This window comes from Cheilinus undulatus, linkage group 7, assembly GCF_018320785.1.
Source record: "Cheilinus undulatus linkage group 7, ASM1832078v1, whole genome shotgun sequence".
In the NCBI taxonomy this organism is placed as follows: domain Eukaryota; kingdom Metazoa; phylum Chordata; class Actinopteri; order Labriformes; family Labridae; genus Cheilinus; species Cheilinus undulatus.
In genome coordinates this window covers 36092752-36110632 of record NC_054871.1, presented here as the reverse complement: position 1 = coordinate 36110632, position 17881 = coordinate 36092752, and the positions used below count along the sequence as shown (strand labels likewise).

At 37.9% G+C, this 17881-nt stretch overlaps 1 protein-coding gene across 1 annotated transcript; it reads right to left on the bottom strand.

Moving 5' to 3' along the window:
• Window positions 1–324: 324 nt before the first annotated feature.
• On the bottom strand, window positions 325–16582 carry LOC121511702. The gene is made up of 21 exons (XM_041790463.1): window positions 16249–16582; window positions 15765–15930; window positions 15520–15672; window positions 15268–15428; window positions 14977–15153; window positions 14742–14880; window positions 13283–13470; window positions 13036–13177; window positions 12762–12936; window positions 12601–12608; window positions 8842–9005; window positions 8408–8611; window positions 5880–6101; window positions 4257–4422; window positions 4027–4179; window positions 3770–3930; window positions 3465–3641; window positions 3221–3359; window positions 1496–1683; window positions 1253–1394; window positions 325–1153 (listed from the first exon to the last, which is right to left on the bottom strand). Exons 1-21 carry the CDS (start codon window positions 16438–16440, stop codon window positions 978–980), a joined length of 3393 nt encoding a protein of 1130 aa, XP_041646397.1. The 5' UTR covers window positions 16441–16582; the 3' UTR covers window positions 325–977.
• Window positions 16583–17881: the final 1299 nt, after the last annotated feature.

Genomic DNA, 17881 nt, shown 5'->3' with positions numbered 1-17881 from the left:
TACCTTTGGTATTTGCTTGTGAGCCTTGATTTCCCTTTCAAGAGTCATAACATACATTTTATTGTATTTTTTCTTGTGGTCCAAAGCTGGCTCTTTCTGTTTTTGTGATAAGATAGAGGCAGTTCTCACACCAAGATGCCAGAGCAAAGACTGCCTCTATTTAGGAAGTCTGGATCACCATTCAGCCCCATTTATTTTGAACATATTTATTTATTTATTGATCTGTTTATTTGTCAGGGACAAATGCAAAATGCATTGCTGCATTTAATTACAGTGCAACAGATGCAATGTAAAAAAGGCATGTAGCCATGGCTAATTTGCAGTCCTTGTCTCTGGTTAGGCTTTTAAGAAATAACATGATACAACAGAAAAAATGGACATAAAAGACTAACAATGGCAGTAGACATGAATAAACAACCACAAAAAAAGCATAATAACTGCAACAGCAAGTAAAACATAAACATACAACACAGATTTTAATTTTGACTCACAGGCACCAGGTTTTTTGATAAAGAAACTGCAAAAAAAAATGTATTCTTCACAATGATTTGATGGTTTTTATTTTGTAAAGCAAGTAGTCCTACGACACAAAAGTACCATAGAAATCATTGGTTAGTCATGAGGTAATACATTTACTTGCTAAATTTCATATTCATGTTATTTACTAGTAAATAACAATACACAACTTAGAAATATTTCCATTAGTACAGTTATTCTGCATTTTTAATAAAATGTCTATGAATTCTTTATACATTTTATCATCAATAACAAAGGCCAATAGATTTTCAGACATACAGAAATGTTAACATGGAGAAATATATGTCAAAGTAACCTTCACACCTGATTAAACACAAATAAAACAGATCTACAGTACATTAGGCAGTCATAATAACATGAAAGATAACCACCCTATTTTTAATCATTTTTAAAGTGCTTGTCTTTAGACGCTGGTTACATGTCTCAGAGAGTTGTTCAGTTCAACGCACCTTTGCATAAACCTTGAATGGTTTTGGCACACGTGTAGCTCCAGTTATCCCTTCAGTACTAAGTTTATTTCCATCAGGACCGGTGAAAGAAAACTTCTGCAGCAATCCAACCAAAAACAGGAACAGCTCCATCTTGGCAAGACTTTCTCCAAGACACACACGTTTCCCTGAAATGACCAAAAACAGCACAACAAAAAATGAACTAAGAGCTCAGGAGGAAATTTGACTTCTGCATCCAGGTATGCTTTTGGTAGAAAATGGTGTACCTGCAGAGAAGGGAATGAGAGCTTCTCTCTTCCTAAACTTTCCCTCAGAATCAAGGAAGTGTCCCGGGTTGAAGGTATCTGGAGTCTCCCACTCACTCTTGTCAAACAGAACAGAGGTCAGGATGGGCATAAGGGTTGTACCCTAAAAAACAAACAAACAAAAATATTTAGGTTGACTTTTGGTTGTTTTGCAATTTAGAGATCTTCCAGTTAAGATTTCAAATGACATTGTATGTAATGCACCTTGGGGATGAAGTAACCTCCCAGTGTGGTGTCCTTGGCAGCCATTCTGGGTCCATTAAGAGGAACAATATTTCCATATCTCTGGATCTCATGGATGACAGCGTCCGTGTAGGGCAGCTTGGGTCTGTCAGCCATGGAGGGCAGACGATTTTGTCCAATCACGCTGTCTATCTCTGCCTGGACTTTCTCTGAAATACAGTAGAATTGGAGGAACTGACATGGGGCAACAAAAGAAGTGAAACTTGAAACAACTTGTATTGATATTTCAATTTCAGTTTGAAGACAGAGAATTCTTTCCCCATCATCTATTACAATGACTGATGTATGGGAACAGAGGAATGGACAATACAGGAATACTTAAAAGAAAATTTACTATGCTATCCTTTAATGACCTGGCAGCAGAGCGTACATCTGTTATGGCCAACAGACTCTTCATCTGAGACAACGTATATCTCAGGAAGGAAGCGCCAAAGTTTGCTGTTATAACAAATTTCCAGTTTGTGGATAAATATAAATCTACTTTTTTCATGAACAAAGTCTGGCAGTTACATTCATAAAACTAGAAAAGCACTCGAAGAGGGCAGACCTCCGCCATTAGCCCTATCTCCCAATAGTCAGGAATCCTTGAAAAAATTCCTGGATCCAGATAGTGATCTGGATCATTCCCAAAACCTAATCAGTTCTTCCTTATGCGATTTACTGAAAATTTCATCGAAATCTGTCCATAACTTCTTGATTTATGTTGCTAACAAACAAACTAACTAACTAACAAACCCTGCTGATTACATAACCTCCTTGGTGGAGGTAATAACCACATTTCAAACATTACAGACTGTGAAACATTTCATAAACAAAACAGACAAAATTGTCAGAATTGTAATCTGGGATTAAATGACGGATGGTTCCATTTAAGACAGTTATACAAATGCTGGCTCACTTTAGCTTTATATCATAGGCTTTAGCTAAGGCTAGCATAGCTACGCAAGTTACATCATAAATGCTACTACATAAGCCAATGTAGCTAAGTTAGCTTTAGCAACATGATCTTTCACAAATGTAGCAACCGCTTACTGAGTTATGGAGATAATCTACCTCTGTAGCTACTTGGTTATGGAAATAATCTACCTTTGTAGCTTTCATAGCTGCTGTGATATTAGCTTTAGTCACATTAGCTATGTAGCTATATTAGCTTTGTGGCTCTATTGGCTTTGTAGCTCTATTAGCTTTGTAGCTCTTTTATCTATTGCCAAGTTAGCTATAGTAATGTCAGCTTTTGCAGTTGTACCGGCAGCTAACTACCCTATTGAAATAATGTACCTGTGTAGCTTACATAGCTGATTTGTGAACTTAGCGTTAGCTACTTTATCTACTTAAGCTTCATATCTAAAGCTAAGTTGGCTTTAGCATATTTAGCTCAAGCTAACTTAGATCAGCACATAATGTAGAGACATAGCTTAACTGACTGCTTTGTGAGCTTAGCTTTAGCTGTTAGAAATGTGCATGGATACTGGGGTTAGCATGGTTATTGTTGGGGAAAATTTTATGAAGACTGCTAGCATGGTCGTCAGATTTTTGGCATGTGCACTGGGTTGTTATTGTGGTTTTTGTCACATATATTAGGTTGCTGTTAGAAATGTGAACACTGGTATGTAACAGCTAATATTTAGGCATACTGGCTGTGTGTTAATAAATGTTATACGCCAGTTAAAGCATATTTTCACCTACCCTGGATTTCTGGATTATTGATGAGGAAAACCAAAGCCCACAGCAAAGTGGTGGATGTTGTCTCTGTTCCAGCCAGAAACAGATCCAAAGAGCACATTGCCAGATTGGTCTCAGTGAAACCCACATTGCTCTCTTTGTGCTACTCAGAAATTCAGGAAAGATACAAGAAAAGCACAATTAGTAGAATAAAGAGGATGTCAGTGTATTTCACATTGCAGAGTGCATGATGAAACTCTTCACTTACTTTTTCCATTTCAATGATGAAACTGTCGATGTAGTCCCGAGGATTGTTGTGGTCCAGGTCCTTCTTGTGCCTTTGTACCTCTTGACTGATGAATTCTTGAAGGATGTTGAAGTTATTGAACATTTTGTTGTGAGGACCTGGCATGTGCTTCATCACTTTGGGGAATGAGTCATACAGCTATGTGAAAGAGAAGATACGAGAAAGCTTCATATTTCAACTACTGAGATCAACTTAGAGTATAAAGATGTGCACTTAGAGTGTCCATGGTCATAAAACCACCAACATGTTGAATAAGCTTGACCCACCCAAGTCCATATCGAGCCCTCCAGATAAAGAAGTTCTGACAGATATTTCAGCATGTTTTGGAAGTTGTGGTCGCTGTAGTCGAACCGTTTCCCCATCACCAGCTGGCAAATGATGTTAGACACAGCTCTATTGAAGTGATTTGCTGGGTTGAATGGTTCACCTGAAAGAACAAAGTCAACTTCTTAGTCAGTGCCATTCTGCTAAAACACCTGAGACAGCCGATGATAAACTAGTGATAGAACATATTATGAATCACCTCTCTCCTTCTCTATCTCTTCCTGTAGGTGTCGGATCTCCTCACAGATGCTCTGCTCCATGATGTTTTTGCCAAAGCCAAAGGTACGAAGTGTTGACAAGGCAAAGCGGCGCTGTGTCTTCCATGCTTCACCATTGCTCACAAACAGACCACCTACATGCAAACAAACAGGCACTCAGGCAGACTATTTTGTGAACAGCATATAATGCTAACAAGAGAGATGTTTGAACCTGAAGATCCAGAGTAAAATCTGTCCTCTACTGCACTGAACGGTCGATCCACAAAGTTCTCAGCTTGACCCACGATAGCGTCCTTCACAGCCTTGTATCCAGAAACACACACCATCTTATCCATGCCGAGGCGGACACTGAACACATTTCCATAGATGTCAGCCAGCTGTGGATGAACACATTCATGAATTACCACTTAGAAGTCAAAACTTGTGGTGCTTTAAGGTGAGAATTTACAAATGTATAAAAATGACCACTAGATATCAGTATGTGCTATTGATTGGAAAAACTTGTGAAGAAACTTGAATGTGAATTCCATTTCCTAACGTTTTGGATGGAAAGAAACCTTCTGGAGGGAAATTCATAAGATAATTGAAATGGGAAAATCACAGAGAATATAAACTTAGCACAAAAAGTAAGGCAATTTGTGTTTGGTAGATTATTTCTTTGTTGAAACAATGCTTCTTGGCAATAAATCTCATACCATTGGAAAGCCTGTTTATTTCCCTCTTAAATGGCACCACATTTGTAAGGAACATGCATTTGTGGGATGAGCAGCAGAGCTGAAAATGTGGGTTACACCCGTGAAAAATTTGCAGAATCTTCTCTGCCAATGCCAAGCAGCTTATTCTGCCATCGACTCTCGTTTGGTGTTTGGTGGATTGGATGGTTGAAGTTTGAAGAATCAAGACATATTGGAAATTTAACAATTTATTCATTTAACAAACAGAAGCTGCAGTAGCTTGTGGAAGAACCAAACACAGCCACAAAAGCCTCCTCCTCATGCTGGTCACCAGCCTGGTCACACTCTGCTGCAACATTAGATAGTTCATGTGGCACTATTTAAAAGGGTAATAAAAGGCTTTCCAACTGTATAAGATTTATTGCCAAGAAGCATTGTTACAACAAAGAAATAATCTACCAAACACAAATTTCCTTACTTTTTGTGTAAAGTTTACATTGCTTCACAAATTTATTAGACCACCCTAACCCTAACTAAAGTAAGGTTTATGCCACAGCAGCCCCAAAATTCACAGCATTGATAATTACCAAAATAATTTTTTATGTTTATGCAATAGTTATTACACCAATATGTAGAAGCTTTTTAACCCAAATGATATTTTTATGTTAAAATATGATCATTATTGTTATCCATGAATTTTCAAATTTACTTATTTTAAAAAAATGAAAAATTAGTAAAGAATATTAATATTTCTTGATTAATGTGTTCAGTTATATTTATTTACTTGCATTCCTGAAAAGAAAAATGTGTTTTAGTGGTTGAATGTTATGCTTGATTAAATTCTGACTTCTCAGAGAAGCCCAGTGAGTCGGCTCAAATTTGGGTACAAAAAGGTGAATTCAGTTTGAAATTCCTCATTCCTGTTCAAAATGGTAAAACGTGGAGTGATCACTGGAAATGAAAGAGTCCGCATTAAAGCACTTAATGAAGCTGGATGGTCTTTGAGACAAATATGACAGGTGGTCTAATAAATTTTTTAAGCACTGTATATAAGTATAAATACATTTAAAGTTCAAAAAGTTATCGATAAGACAAATAATCAGGGATTACATGAGCCATAAAAATGTACACTGACCATTCAAAATGCATTTCAACTTTACCTTATTGAAGTACTTGTCTGGGTGTTCACTGTCCAAACTGAAGACATTCCCCACAATTGGAAAAGCAAACGGTCCTGGGGGATAATTTGACGGACTCCGGGTTTTGAGGTAGTCTGCTATTAGGATGAAAATAAAGCAAAACAGGAAAATCTCTTTGAGGTCTAAACCCAGTAAAATATCATAGAGCCACATATCTACTGATAGAAAGATCCTATCTTCTTTCTAACTTGATGCACTAATGCCTTTAAATCTCAATCTTAACACTATTATCACACTTGAGCAACACTGGATAGGTGACTAAAACTATCTGACTGAACACAAAGGTGCAGGTGTCCGGTTGGTTACATAACTTGCAGCAAACACACCTACTTTCCCTGTTGCATGAGAACATTGCTATGGTACAAATGACAACACCTTAGGTCACAGTTAAGTTTTATTATGTCTAAACACGCTAATAATGTGGAGATCACTAATGAGAAACACCACTTTCACCCCAGTAATATTACATAACACACCTTAAGGGCCCAAACTCAGCTGTATTTGAGTGACCTTAGACACTCATGAGATAATGTCAACAGGATCATGCCAACATTACAAAGTGCAGAATGAATAAAGGGTATCTGATTGGTCCAGTGTGCCCTCTGTTTTTAAGTCATAGGTCAGGTTAAGTTATGCGTAACAGCTCAGAAATAAGTATTGTGACCTCAGTTTTTTAGATTATATTCAATCGTAGTAGTTGATGTGTTCAAGGTTTTTAGTCAATAAAAAACTTGATTTTCAAGGAATAATATTAAATGATTAATATTTTGTAAACAATGTTTTAGTTTTTTCCATAGATATCAGCCAGCTGTGGACAAACACATTTATGAATTAACACTAACATATCACTCACACTACTGTTCCAGCTTTGATCATTACCACATCTGCTCAAAAATGCAACTAATATCACACATGACATGTATAAGAACTGCTGTCATGATTCACAAAATATAAACTGAATCATGACATGAAACCTCAGATCCATAAAATGTGCAAAACATCTGTTGGATAACAATTTTGTATGAAACTTTACCTTAGTCAAATACATGTACGGATGTTTGCTGTCCAAACTGAGGATATTCCCCACAATTGGAAGAGCAAATGGTCCTGGAGGAAAATTTGAAGGACTCCATTTTTTAAGGAAGTCTCCTAGTATGATGAAAATAATCAAAAATAAATAAATAAATAAATAAATTAAGACTCCCTTGAGGTCTACACTCAGTAAAAGATCATAGAGCCACATTGTTGAGCAGCAGGAAGGGAGACTTCCCTCTATCCAACTCGAAGTCCCAGTAATGGTGTCTATGAGCCTTAATGTGACACTTAGATGGTCTACTTAGTTCATGATTCAATGCAACTGGTATCGCAGGGCATGAAACTAAACAGTAAAGAAAATGTTAACAAAGGTTCATGTGATGTTGTAGTTGAATAACTCACAGAAGACATGCCTACTTTCCCAAAGCAAACACGATCTCTGTCATGATACTCATGACAACACTTTGATATAAAAATCAAATGTCTGAATGCTCTGATGTTGTATACACTCAGAACGAACAGTAGTATCAGCTGAACAATCCTGAAAGAGGATATCAAGGGAAGATGATCTGGCTACTTTAGACTTTGGCAGGGGGGATTGGACTGCTGGTTTGTTAGTTTAGTTTAGTTTAGTTTTTATTTTGCAAAAAGGCTTTGTTTTAGTTTAGTTTGTATTAGTTTTAGTTTTTTACAGATTAATGTCAGGGCTGTGAGTGTCATACAGTTTTTAAAACCAGTAAAACAGGCTACTCTTCACTTATCATTTATTTACCTAATGATGATGTTTGAATGGAACTCCAGACATAAAACTACCACTATGTTAAGTCTTAAGACGATCAGATCAGGCCATTTTACACTTCCTAGACTTGTGAGTAGGTGCCAGTCAGTACGGTTGTGTCAAAGACTAAAACTAAAGATACTTTGTTTCCATTTTCATTTTATTTTAGTTAGTTTTGTAAGCGCACAATACAGTTTTAGTTAGTTTTTATTTTTTTGGTAAAGCTTAGTTTATTTTTTAGTTTCAGTTAACTAAAATGATTTTTGAATTTTAATTTTTGTTATTTGGTTAGTTTTAGTTAACTATAACAACCTTGTTCTCTACGGGGTTCCAGTCAGGCCAGTTGGCTGGCAAATCAAACACAGTAATAGCATCAATCAATCAATCAATCAATCAATCAATCAAACTTTATTTATAAAGCGCTTTTCATACATGACATGTAACTCAAAGTGCTGTACATGGACAAATTAAAAACATTCCCTCAAACCCACCCATCCCCACCTTTTGCATAATATAGACAATTAGAGTCATTCCCTCACACCCACACACCCGCAACCACCCTACAGACAACAGTTACATGTGCACCCACTCACACCCACTCACACACACTGTTTCACAAACACACACAAAAATAGTGGACATTAGGCTGAGTACAAGAGGCTGAGTACAGATGAACCAGTTGAGAAAGCGCCATCAGAGGGGCCGTCTGCTCCAGGAGCAGCGAGTCACCCAAAGCTACAGGACACCGACGCAGGACCCAGAGGAGGGATGAGGCAGAGACACCAAACCTCCACCAGGAACCCACGAGACAGACCCCTGCAGCCATAGCCGACCACCGCTCCCGGTGCAGAGGGCTCCCCCAGAGGAAACACTGGAGATCCTAAAAATGATAAAAGGATAAAAATAAGTAAAACCTCAGTACAAATAAAACCTAAGAACTAAAATATAAAATAGCATAACTAAAAAATTAAGGTAGGAGAAGAATAAAATTCATAAATAAATACAGATTGAAGGCCTAAAATAAATAAATATCATAAATAAAATAGATAAATATTAATCAAAAGCTAAGCTAAAAAGGTGTGTCTTGAGCCTGCTCTTAAAAACATGAACGTTCTCTGCGGCCCTGAGGTCCTCTGGCAGGCTGTTCCATAGACGAGGGCCGTAGTGCTGGAAAGACGCCTCGCCATGAGTGTGTGTCCTGACTTTGGGAATGACTAAGAGCCCGCTGCCAGAGGAGCGCAGGGTCCGCGAGGGTTCATAAGGTAAAAGCAGTTCTGAAAGATAAGAAGGCCCAAGACCATTAAGACATTTAAAAACCAGTAAAAGAACTTTAAAATTGATCCTAAAACAAACGGGGAGCCAATGCAGTGATTCTAAAACCGGTGTAATGTGGGCCCGCCCTCTGGTCTTAGTCAGGACACGTGCTGCTGAATTTTGGAGTAACTGTAGACCTGAAATATTCTTTTTGGGAAGACCAGAGAGCAGGGCATTACAGTAGTCTATACGACTGGTGATAAAAGCATGCATCAGCGTCTCCGTGTTTGCTTGAGAGAGAATGGGGCGGACTCTGGCGATGTTCTTTAGATGATAAAAACCTATTTTTGTTACATTCTTAATGTGTGGAATAAAAGTCAGCTCAGAGTCAAAAATTACACCCAGGTTTTTCACTTGTGATGATGGATTAAAAGACAGTGCTTGTAGTTTGGGTAAAATTTTCTCTCTCAAGGCCTCAGGACCAATGACTAAAACCTCAGTTTTGTCCTGGTTAAGCTGGAGAAAGTTTTCTGCCATCCAGGATTTGATATCTAAAATGCAGTTAAAAAGAGCATCCATTGGCCTGGTGTCATCAGGAGACATGGAGATGTAAAGCTGTGTATCATCAGCATAACTGTGGAAGTTGATTCCATGTCTCCTGATGACACCGCCAAGAGGGAGCATGTACAGGTTAAAAAGCACAGGACCTAAAATCGAACCCTGGGGCACACCACATGTGATTTTATGGACTTTGGAGGAGCATGTGTCTACACTTACCATGAATGTTCTGTCTGTGAGGTAGGAAGTAAACCATTTGTGTACAGTACCAGAGAGGCCGACCAGATGTTTGAGTCTATTTAAAAGAATAGTGTGGTCTACTGTATCGAAGGCAGCACTTAGATCCAGCAGAACCAATACTGTCACCTTTTGTGAATCATAATTTAATCTAAAATCATTTAAAATCTTTGTCAAGGCCGTCTCTGTACTGTGGTTTACCCTAAAACCAGACTGACATTCTTCATGAATACCATGTGTGTCTAAAAAATAATTCAGCTGAATAAAAACAAGTTTCTCTAAAATTTTACTTAAAAATGGTAAGTTAGACACTGGTCTGTAATTGTTAAAGTCATTAAAATCTAAATTGCTCTTCTTCAACAGGGGCCTCACCACTGCCGCTTTAAAGGCAGCAGGAAAGACCCCCGTCTGAAGTGAACAGTTCATCATGTTTAAAAGCTCATCTCTAAAAGATCCATAAAATGACTTAAAAAATGAGGTTGGAATTGGATCTAAAAGACATGTGGTGGGCTTCACTGAGGAGAAAACTTCATCAAGCATCTCAGCATTAACCAGGACAAAACTGTCCAGTGTTTCCTCTGGTAAAGATAAAAACTCAGACGTGTTAAAAGCAGAGGTTCGGCTGGATAAAATATCACATCTGATAGTGTCAATCTTTCCCCCGAAGAGGGCTGCAAACTCCTCACAGAGAGTGTTTGTGGGGGTTATTTGAAGTTGAATAAAATCAGGGTTAAAAAGATGGTCAATGGTGGAGAAGAGAACTTTTGGGTTATTTTTATGGTTTGTGATTATTTTAGCAAAGTATGAATTTCTGGCATTTCTGACTGCATAATTGGAGGCTTTTAGATGTTCATTGTATATTTGAAAATTTACTGTTATTTGATTGATTGATTGATTGATTGATTGAGTAATAGCATGGTCAAGAAGGAAGGAAATCAGCATCTTCATATAGCTTCTCAGCAGATGAAGGCATGTCGTGCTCTAAAATCTGCCGGTAGACGGCTGACAGTGTTGACTCTGGACCTGATAAAGCACAGCGGACCAACACCAGGAGATGACATGGCACCCCGAATCATCAATGAAACATGGGACTTCAGGCACCTCGGATTCTGTGCCTCTCTGATCTTTCTCTAGAATCTTTGACCTTGATGAATTTCAAAATGCATTCTCATCTGAAAACAGGACTTTGGACCACAAAGCAACGGTCCAGCGGTTCTTTTCACTCCCAGCCCATGAAACTCTTGTAACGTCTGTGGTTCAGGAGTGGCTTGACACTAAGAACATGACCATTTCCTTCACCCACCCGTGTGGTGGCTCTTGATCCACCAACTCCAGCCTCAGTTAACTCCTAACTTCTTGAACCTGCTTTGTTTGACAGTCCTCTAAAGGCTAAGATCGTCCCTGTAACTTCTGGACCTTTTCTTACCACACTTTTCCCTTCTAGTCAACTTTCCATGAGTATGCTTTGATACAACCTACAGTGCTTAACAAATTAATTAGACCACCCTAACCTTAACCAATGTAAGTTTTATGCCACAGCAGCCCTAAATTAACAGCATTGGTAATTACAAAAATCATTTTTTATGTTTCTGCAATGGTTATTACACCAATATGTAGAAGCTCTTTAATCTAAATGATATTTTTAATGTTAAAATATAATTATTATTGTTATCCATGAATTTTCAAATTTACTGATTTACAAAAAAAACTGAAAAAATAGTAAAGAACATTAATATTTCTTCATTAATATGACGAATTATAGCTATTTACTTGCATTCCTGAGGAGAAAAATGAGTTTTAGTGGTTGAATGTTATGCCTGATTAAATTCTGACTTCTCAGAGGAGCTCATTGAGCCAGCTAAAAATTTGGGTGAATTCAGTTTGAAACTCCTCATTCCTGTTCAAAACGGTAAAACGTGGACAGCTCATTGGAAATGAAAGAGTCCGCATTAAAGCACTTCATGATGCTGGGTGGTCTTTGAGACCAATATGACAGGTGGTCTAATAAATTTTTTAAGCACTGTATGTGAACAGCCTGCCCTTCCATCGGTGACCTTCTGTGGCTTACCCTCCTTTGGAGGGTGTCAGTGATTGTCCTCTTTACAACTGTCAAGTCAGCAGTCTTCCTATGATTGTGGTTGTGTGCTGAATCACAATGAGAGAATGAAAGCTCAGGAAACCTTTGCAAATTAGACTTTTCCAGCTTTTGTGTCTGTTATGACAGACAAGGGTGGTAAATATTGTTCAGTGACTGTATAGCCTTACAACTTTTGTTAAGATTATTACTCTCAAGGGTCATAAGATACATTTTGTTGTTATTTTCTTTGTGGTCTAAAGCTGACTCGTTCTGTTTCTTTGATAAGATGAAGGAAGCTCTCACACTAAGATGCCAGAGCAAAGACTGCCTCTATTTAGGAAGTCTGGATCAGCATTCAGCCCCATTTATTTTGAACATACGTTGATTTTTATTTTGAGTCACAGGCACCAGGTTTTTGATAAAGAAACTGCAAAAAAATGTTTCTTCAGCTGCACTGATTTGATGGTTTTTATTTTGTAAAGGAAGTAGTCCAACGACACAAATGTACCATAGAAATCACTGGTTAGTCATGAGGTAATACATTTACTTGCTAAATTATATTTTCATGTTCTTTACTAGTAAATAGCATTACACAATTAAGGAATATTTCTATTAGTGCAGTCTATATACATTTTTAAGAATATGTCTATGAATTCTTTATACATTTTATCATCAATAACAAAGACCAATAGATTTTCAGATATACAAAAGCGTTAACATGGAGAAATATATGTCAAAGTAACCTTCACACCTGATTACACACAAATGAAACAGATCCACAGTACATAAGGCAGTCATTGTACAGTGAAAGTTTGAATTTTGAAAGATAACCACCCTATTTTTAATTGGTTTTAAAATGCTTGTCTTGAGACGCTGGTTACATGTCTCAGAGAGTTGTCCAGTTCAACGCACCTTTGCATAAACCTTGAATGGTTTTGGCACGCGTGTAACTCCAGTTATCCCTTCAGTACTAAGTTTATTTCCATCAGGACCAGTGAAAGAAAACTTCTGCAGCAATCCAACCAAAAACAGGAACAGCTCCATCTTGGCAAGGCTTTCCCCAAGACACACACGTTTCCCTGAAATGACCAAAAACAGCACAACACAAAATGACCTAAGAGCTCAGGAGGAAATTTGACTTCTGCATCCAGGTATGCTTTTGGTAGAAAATGGTGTACCTGCAGAGAAGGGAATGAGAGCTTCTCTCTTCCTAAACTTTCCCTCAGAATCAAGGAAGTGTCCCGGGTTGAAGGTATCTGGAGTCTCCCACTCACTCTTGTCAAACAGAACAGAGGTCAGGATGGGCATAAGGGTCGTACCCTAAAAAACAAACAAACAAACAAAAATATTTAGGTTAACTTTTGGTTGTCCTGAAATTTAGAGATCTTCCAGTTAAGATTTCAAATGACATTGTATGTAATGCACCTTGGGGATGAAGTAACCTCCCAGTGTGGTGTCCTTGGCAGCCATTCTGAGTCCATTAAGAGGAACAATATTTCCATATCTCTGGATCTCATGGATGACAGCATCAGTGTAGGGCAGCTTAGGTCTGTCAGCCATGGAGGGCAGACGATTTTGTCCAATCACGCTGTCTATCTCTGCCTGGACTTTCTCTGAAACACAGTAAAATTGGAGGAACTGACATGGGGCAACAAAAGAAGTGAAACTTAAAACAACTTGTGTTGATATTTCAATTTCAGTTTGAAGACAGAGAATTCTTTCCCAATGATCTATTAAAATGACTGATGTATGAGAACAGAGGAATGGACAATACAGGAATACTTAAAGGAAAATTTACTATGATATCCTTGAATGATCTGGCAAGCAGAGCGTACATCTGTTATGGCCAACAGACTCTCCATCTGAGACAACGTATATCTCAGGAAGGAAGTGCCAAAGTTTGCTGTTATAACAAATTTCCAGTTTGGGATTTTTATTTTTAATTCTGCAATTTCATGAACAAAGTCTGGCAGTTAAATTCTTAAAATAACCACATTGCAAACATTACAGACCAAGAAACATTTCATAAACAAAACAGAGAAAATGGTCAGAGTACTCAATTATTTACAGATGGTTCCATTTTAATAAAAGTTACACAAATGGTGGCTCACTTTAGCTTTTATCATGGGCTTTAGCTAAGGCAAGCATAGCTACGTAAGTTACGTAATAAATGCTACTACATTAGCCAATGTAGCTAAGTTAGCTATAGCAGTGTGAGCTTTATAAAACGTCACTAACACTAACTTGGGTTCAGAGTTATGTACATAGCCAACATAGCTGTTTATGAACTAAGCTATAGCTATGTTAGCTACATTGGTACATTAGCTATATAGCTATGTTAGCCACATAGCTACATAATCAATAGCTAAGTTCGCTTTAGCAATGTGAGCTTTTACAAATGTAACTACAGCTTACTTCACTTTGGAGATAATGTACCTTTGTAGCTTACATAGCTGCTGTGTGATCTTAGCTTTTGCTATTTTAGCTACGTAGATACATTAGCTTTGTAACTCCATCATCTATAGCCAAGTTAGCTATAGTAATGTCAGCCTCCGCTATTGTAGCAGCAGCTAACTTACCTATTGAAAATGAACCTGCGCAGCTTTCATAGCTGACTTGTGAGCTTGGTGTTAGCTGCTTTATCTATTTAAGCTACATTATCTAAAGCTAAATTGGATTTAGCTTATGTAGATAAAGCTAACTTAGCACATAATGTAGATACATAGCTTAAATATCTGCTTTGTGAGCATAGCTGTAGCTGTTAGAAATGTGCATGGATACTGGGGTTAGGATTGTTACTGTTGGGGAAAACTGTATGTAGAGTGCTATCATGGTTGTCAGATATATTGGTATGTCCATTGGTTTGTTGCATATTTTCACCTACCCTGGATTTCTGGATTATTGATGAGGAAAACCAAAGCCCACAGCAAAGTGGTGGATGTTGTCTCTGTTCCAGCCAGAAACAGATCCAAAGAGCACATTGCCAGATTGGTCTCAGTAAAACCCACATTGCTCTCTTTGTGCTACTCAGAAATTCAGGAAAGATACAAGAAAAGCAGAATTAGTAGACTAAGAAGTGTACTCCCATTGCAGAGTGCATGATGAAACTCTCCACTTACTTTTTCCATTTCAATGATGAAACTGTCGATGTAGTCCCGGGGATTGTTGTGATCCAAGTCTTTCTTGTGCCTTTGTACCTCCTGACTGATGAATTCTTGGAGGACGTTGAAGTTATTGAACATTTTGTTGTGAGGACCTGGCACGTGCTTCATCACTATGGGGAATGACTCATACAGCTATGTGCAAGAAAAGACACGAGAAAGCCTCAACTATTGAGATAAATTTTGAACAAAGATATGTGCATTCAGAGTATTTATGGTTGTAAAACCACCTGTATAAGTTTAACCCACCCAAGTCCATATCGAGCCCTCCAGATAAAGAAGTTCTGACAGACATTTCAGCATGTTTTGGAAGTTGTGGTCGCTGTAGTCGAACCGTTTCCCCATCACCAGCTGGCAAATGATGTTAGACACAGCTCTATTGAAGTGATTTGCTGGGTTGAAAGGTTCACCTTCAAGAAATAAGTCAACTTCTTAGTCAGTGCCATTCTGCTAAAACACCTGAGACAGCTGATGATAAACTAGTTGTAGATCATGAATCACCTTTCTCCTTCTCTATCTCTTCCTGTAGGTGTCGGATCTCCTCACAGATGCTCTGCTCCATGATGTTTTTGCCAAAGCCAAAGTTACGAAGTGTTGACAAGGCAAAGCGGCGCTGTGTCTTCCATGCTTCACCATTGCTCCCAAACAGACCACCTGGACAAAAACATGCAGATGGAACAGGCATAATGGCTCAGAGAGACTATCATGGGAACAGCATAAACTGGGAACAAGAGAAAGTTGTAAACCTGAAGATCCTGTGTAAAATCTGTCCTCTAGGGCACTGTACGGTCGATCCGCAAAGTTCTCAGCTTGACCCACGATAGCGGCCTTCACCGCCTTGTATCCAGAAACACACACCATCTTATCCATGCCAAGGCGGACACTGAACACATTTCCATAGATGCCAGCCAGCTGTGGACGAGCACATTTATGAATTTAAGGTGAGGTTTTAAAAATGTGTAATAAATGACCACTAGATGTCAGTATGTGCTGTAGATTGGAAAAGCTTGTGAAGAAACTTGAATGTGAATTCCATTTCCTGAAGTTTGTGACGGAAAGAAACAAACATTCAGGAGGGGAATTCATAAGATAATTGAAATGGAAAAACCACTGAGAACATAAATATTTGTAAGTTTTACAGGTCAAAAAGGTTATTAATAAGACAAATAACCAGGTACTATTTGAACCTTAAAATGTACACAGACTATTAAGAATGCATTTCAACTTTACCTTATTGAAGTACTTGTCTGGGTGTTCACTGTCCACACTGAAGACATTCCCCACAATTGGAAAAGCAAACGGCCCTGGGGGATAATTCGACGGACTCCGGGTTTTGAGGTAGTCTGCTATTAGGATGAAAATAAAGCAAAACAGGAAAATCCCTTTGAGGTCTAAACCCAGTAAAATATCATAGAGCCACATATCTACTGATAGAAAGATCCTATCTTCTTTCTAACTTGAAGCACTAATGCCTTTAAATCTTAACCTTAACACTATTCCCACACTTGAGCAACACTGGATAGGTGACTGTGAAACTATCTGACTGAACACAAAAGTGCAGGAGTCCGGTTTGTTACATAACTTGCAACAACCACACCTACTTTGCATGAGAACATTGCTATGGTACAAATGACAACACCTTAGGTCACAGTTAAGTTTGATCATGTCTAAACACACTAACAATGTGGAGATCACTAATGAGAAACACCAATTTCACCCCATTAATATTACATAACACACCTTAAGGGCCCAAACTCAGCTGTATTTGAGTGACCTTAGACACTCATGAGATAATGTAAACAGGATCATGCCAACATTACAAAGTGCAGAATGAATAAAGGGTATCTGATTGGTCCAGTGTGCCCTCTGTTTTTAAGTCATAGGTCAGGTTAAGTTATGCGTAACAGCTCAGAAATAAGTATTGTGACCTCAGTTTTTTAGATTATATTCAGTCGTAGTAGTTGATGTGTTTGAGGTTTTTAATCAATAAGAATTTTGATTTTTAGGGAATAACATTAAATGATTAATACTTTGCAAACAATGTTTTAGTTGGGGTTTTGAAGATCTCAGCTTAGAATAAACTTTTTTTAAGTGTGAGTTTAAAAAGGTCTTTCTGGAGAAATAGTGTTTTTATACAAAATACCATTAAAAGCTGACTGAAAATGCATTTATAAATGGTATGTTATTGAGGATGCACAAGATCTCAAAACATGATTCTGAAAACTCTCCTATATGTAAAAGGAATGGAGCATGTATCCATCTGTGAAATCAATGTTTATTTTGCTTTCAATGCATCAGTGTAATTCTAAATGATAGACTTGAGATTGTATAGTGCTTTTCTACTTATCAGATGACTCAAGCACTTTCACACCACAAGTAACACGAGCACTAGCAGAAATGCAAATGCTGTATCAGACCGTTGCGATGAAGAGGGAGCTGAGTCAGAAGGCAAAGCTCTCACTGAGTATTAAATAATATTATAAAAGTATGATAAGTCTGTATACCCCCTCCCCTCACTGTCAGCAATTGGAACATACTGACTCACTTACACTCACAGGGGCTTAAAGTTAGCTGGAATACCAAAACACACTATTACACATTTACTGTTACGGACAACATTTAGGCTTTTTAATGCTAGACTAGCATTTCTAGACTAGATTAGTAATTCAAGTGTTAAAGTTTACAGCATATGGACTAGCCTATAGAAGAGGTGATTAGGAAAGAGCTGCTTTATGTTATGAAGTATAGATACATTTACCTTTTACCAAAGTATAAAGCAATAAAACAACGAAGAGATAAGGAAATGTGCATTTGAACTCATGGTTTCATATCCATGCATAGAGGACCATCGATAAGATGATGC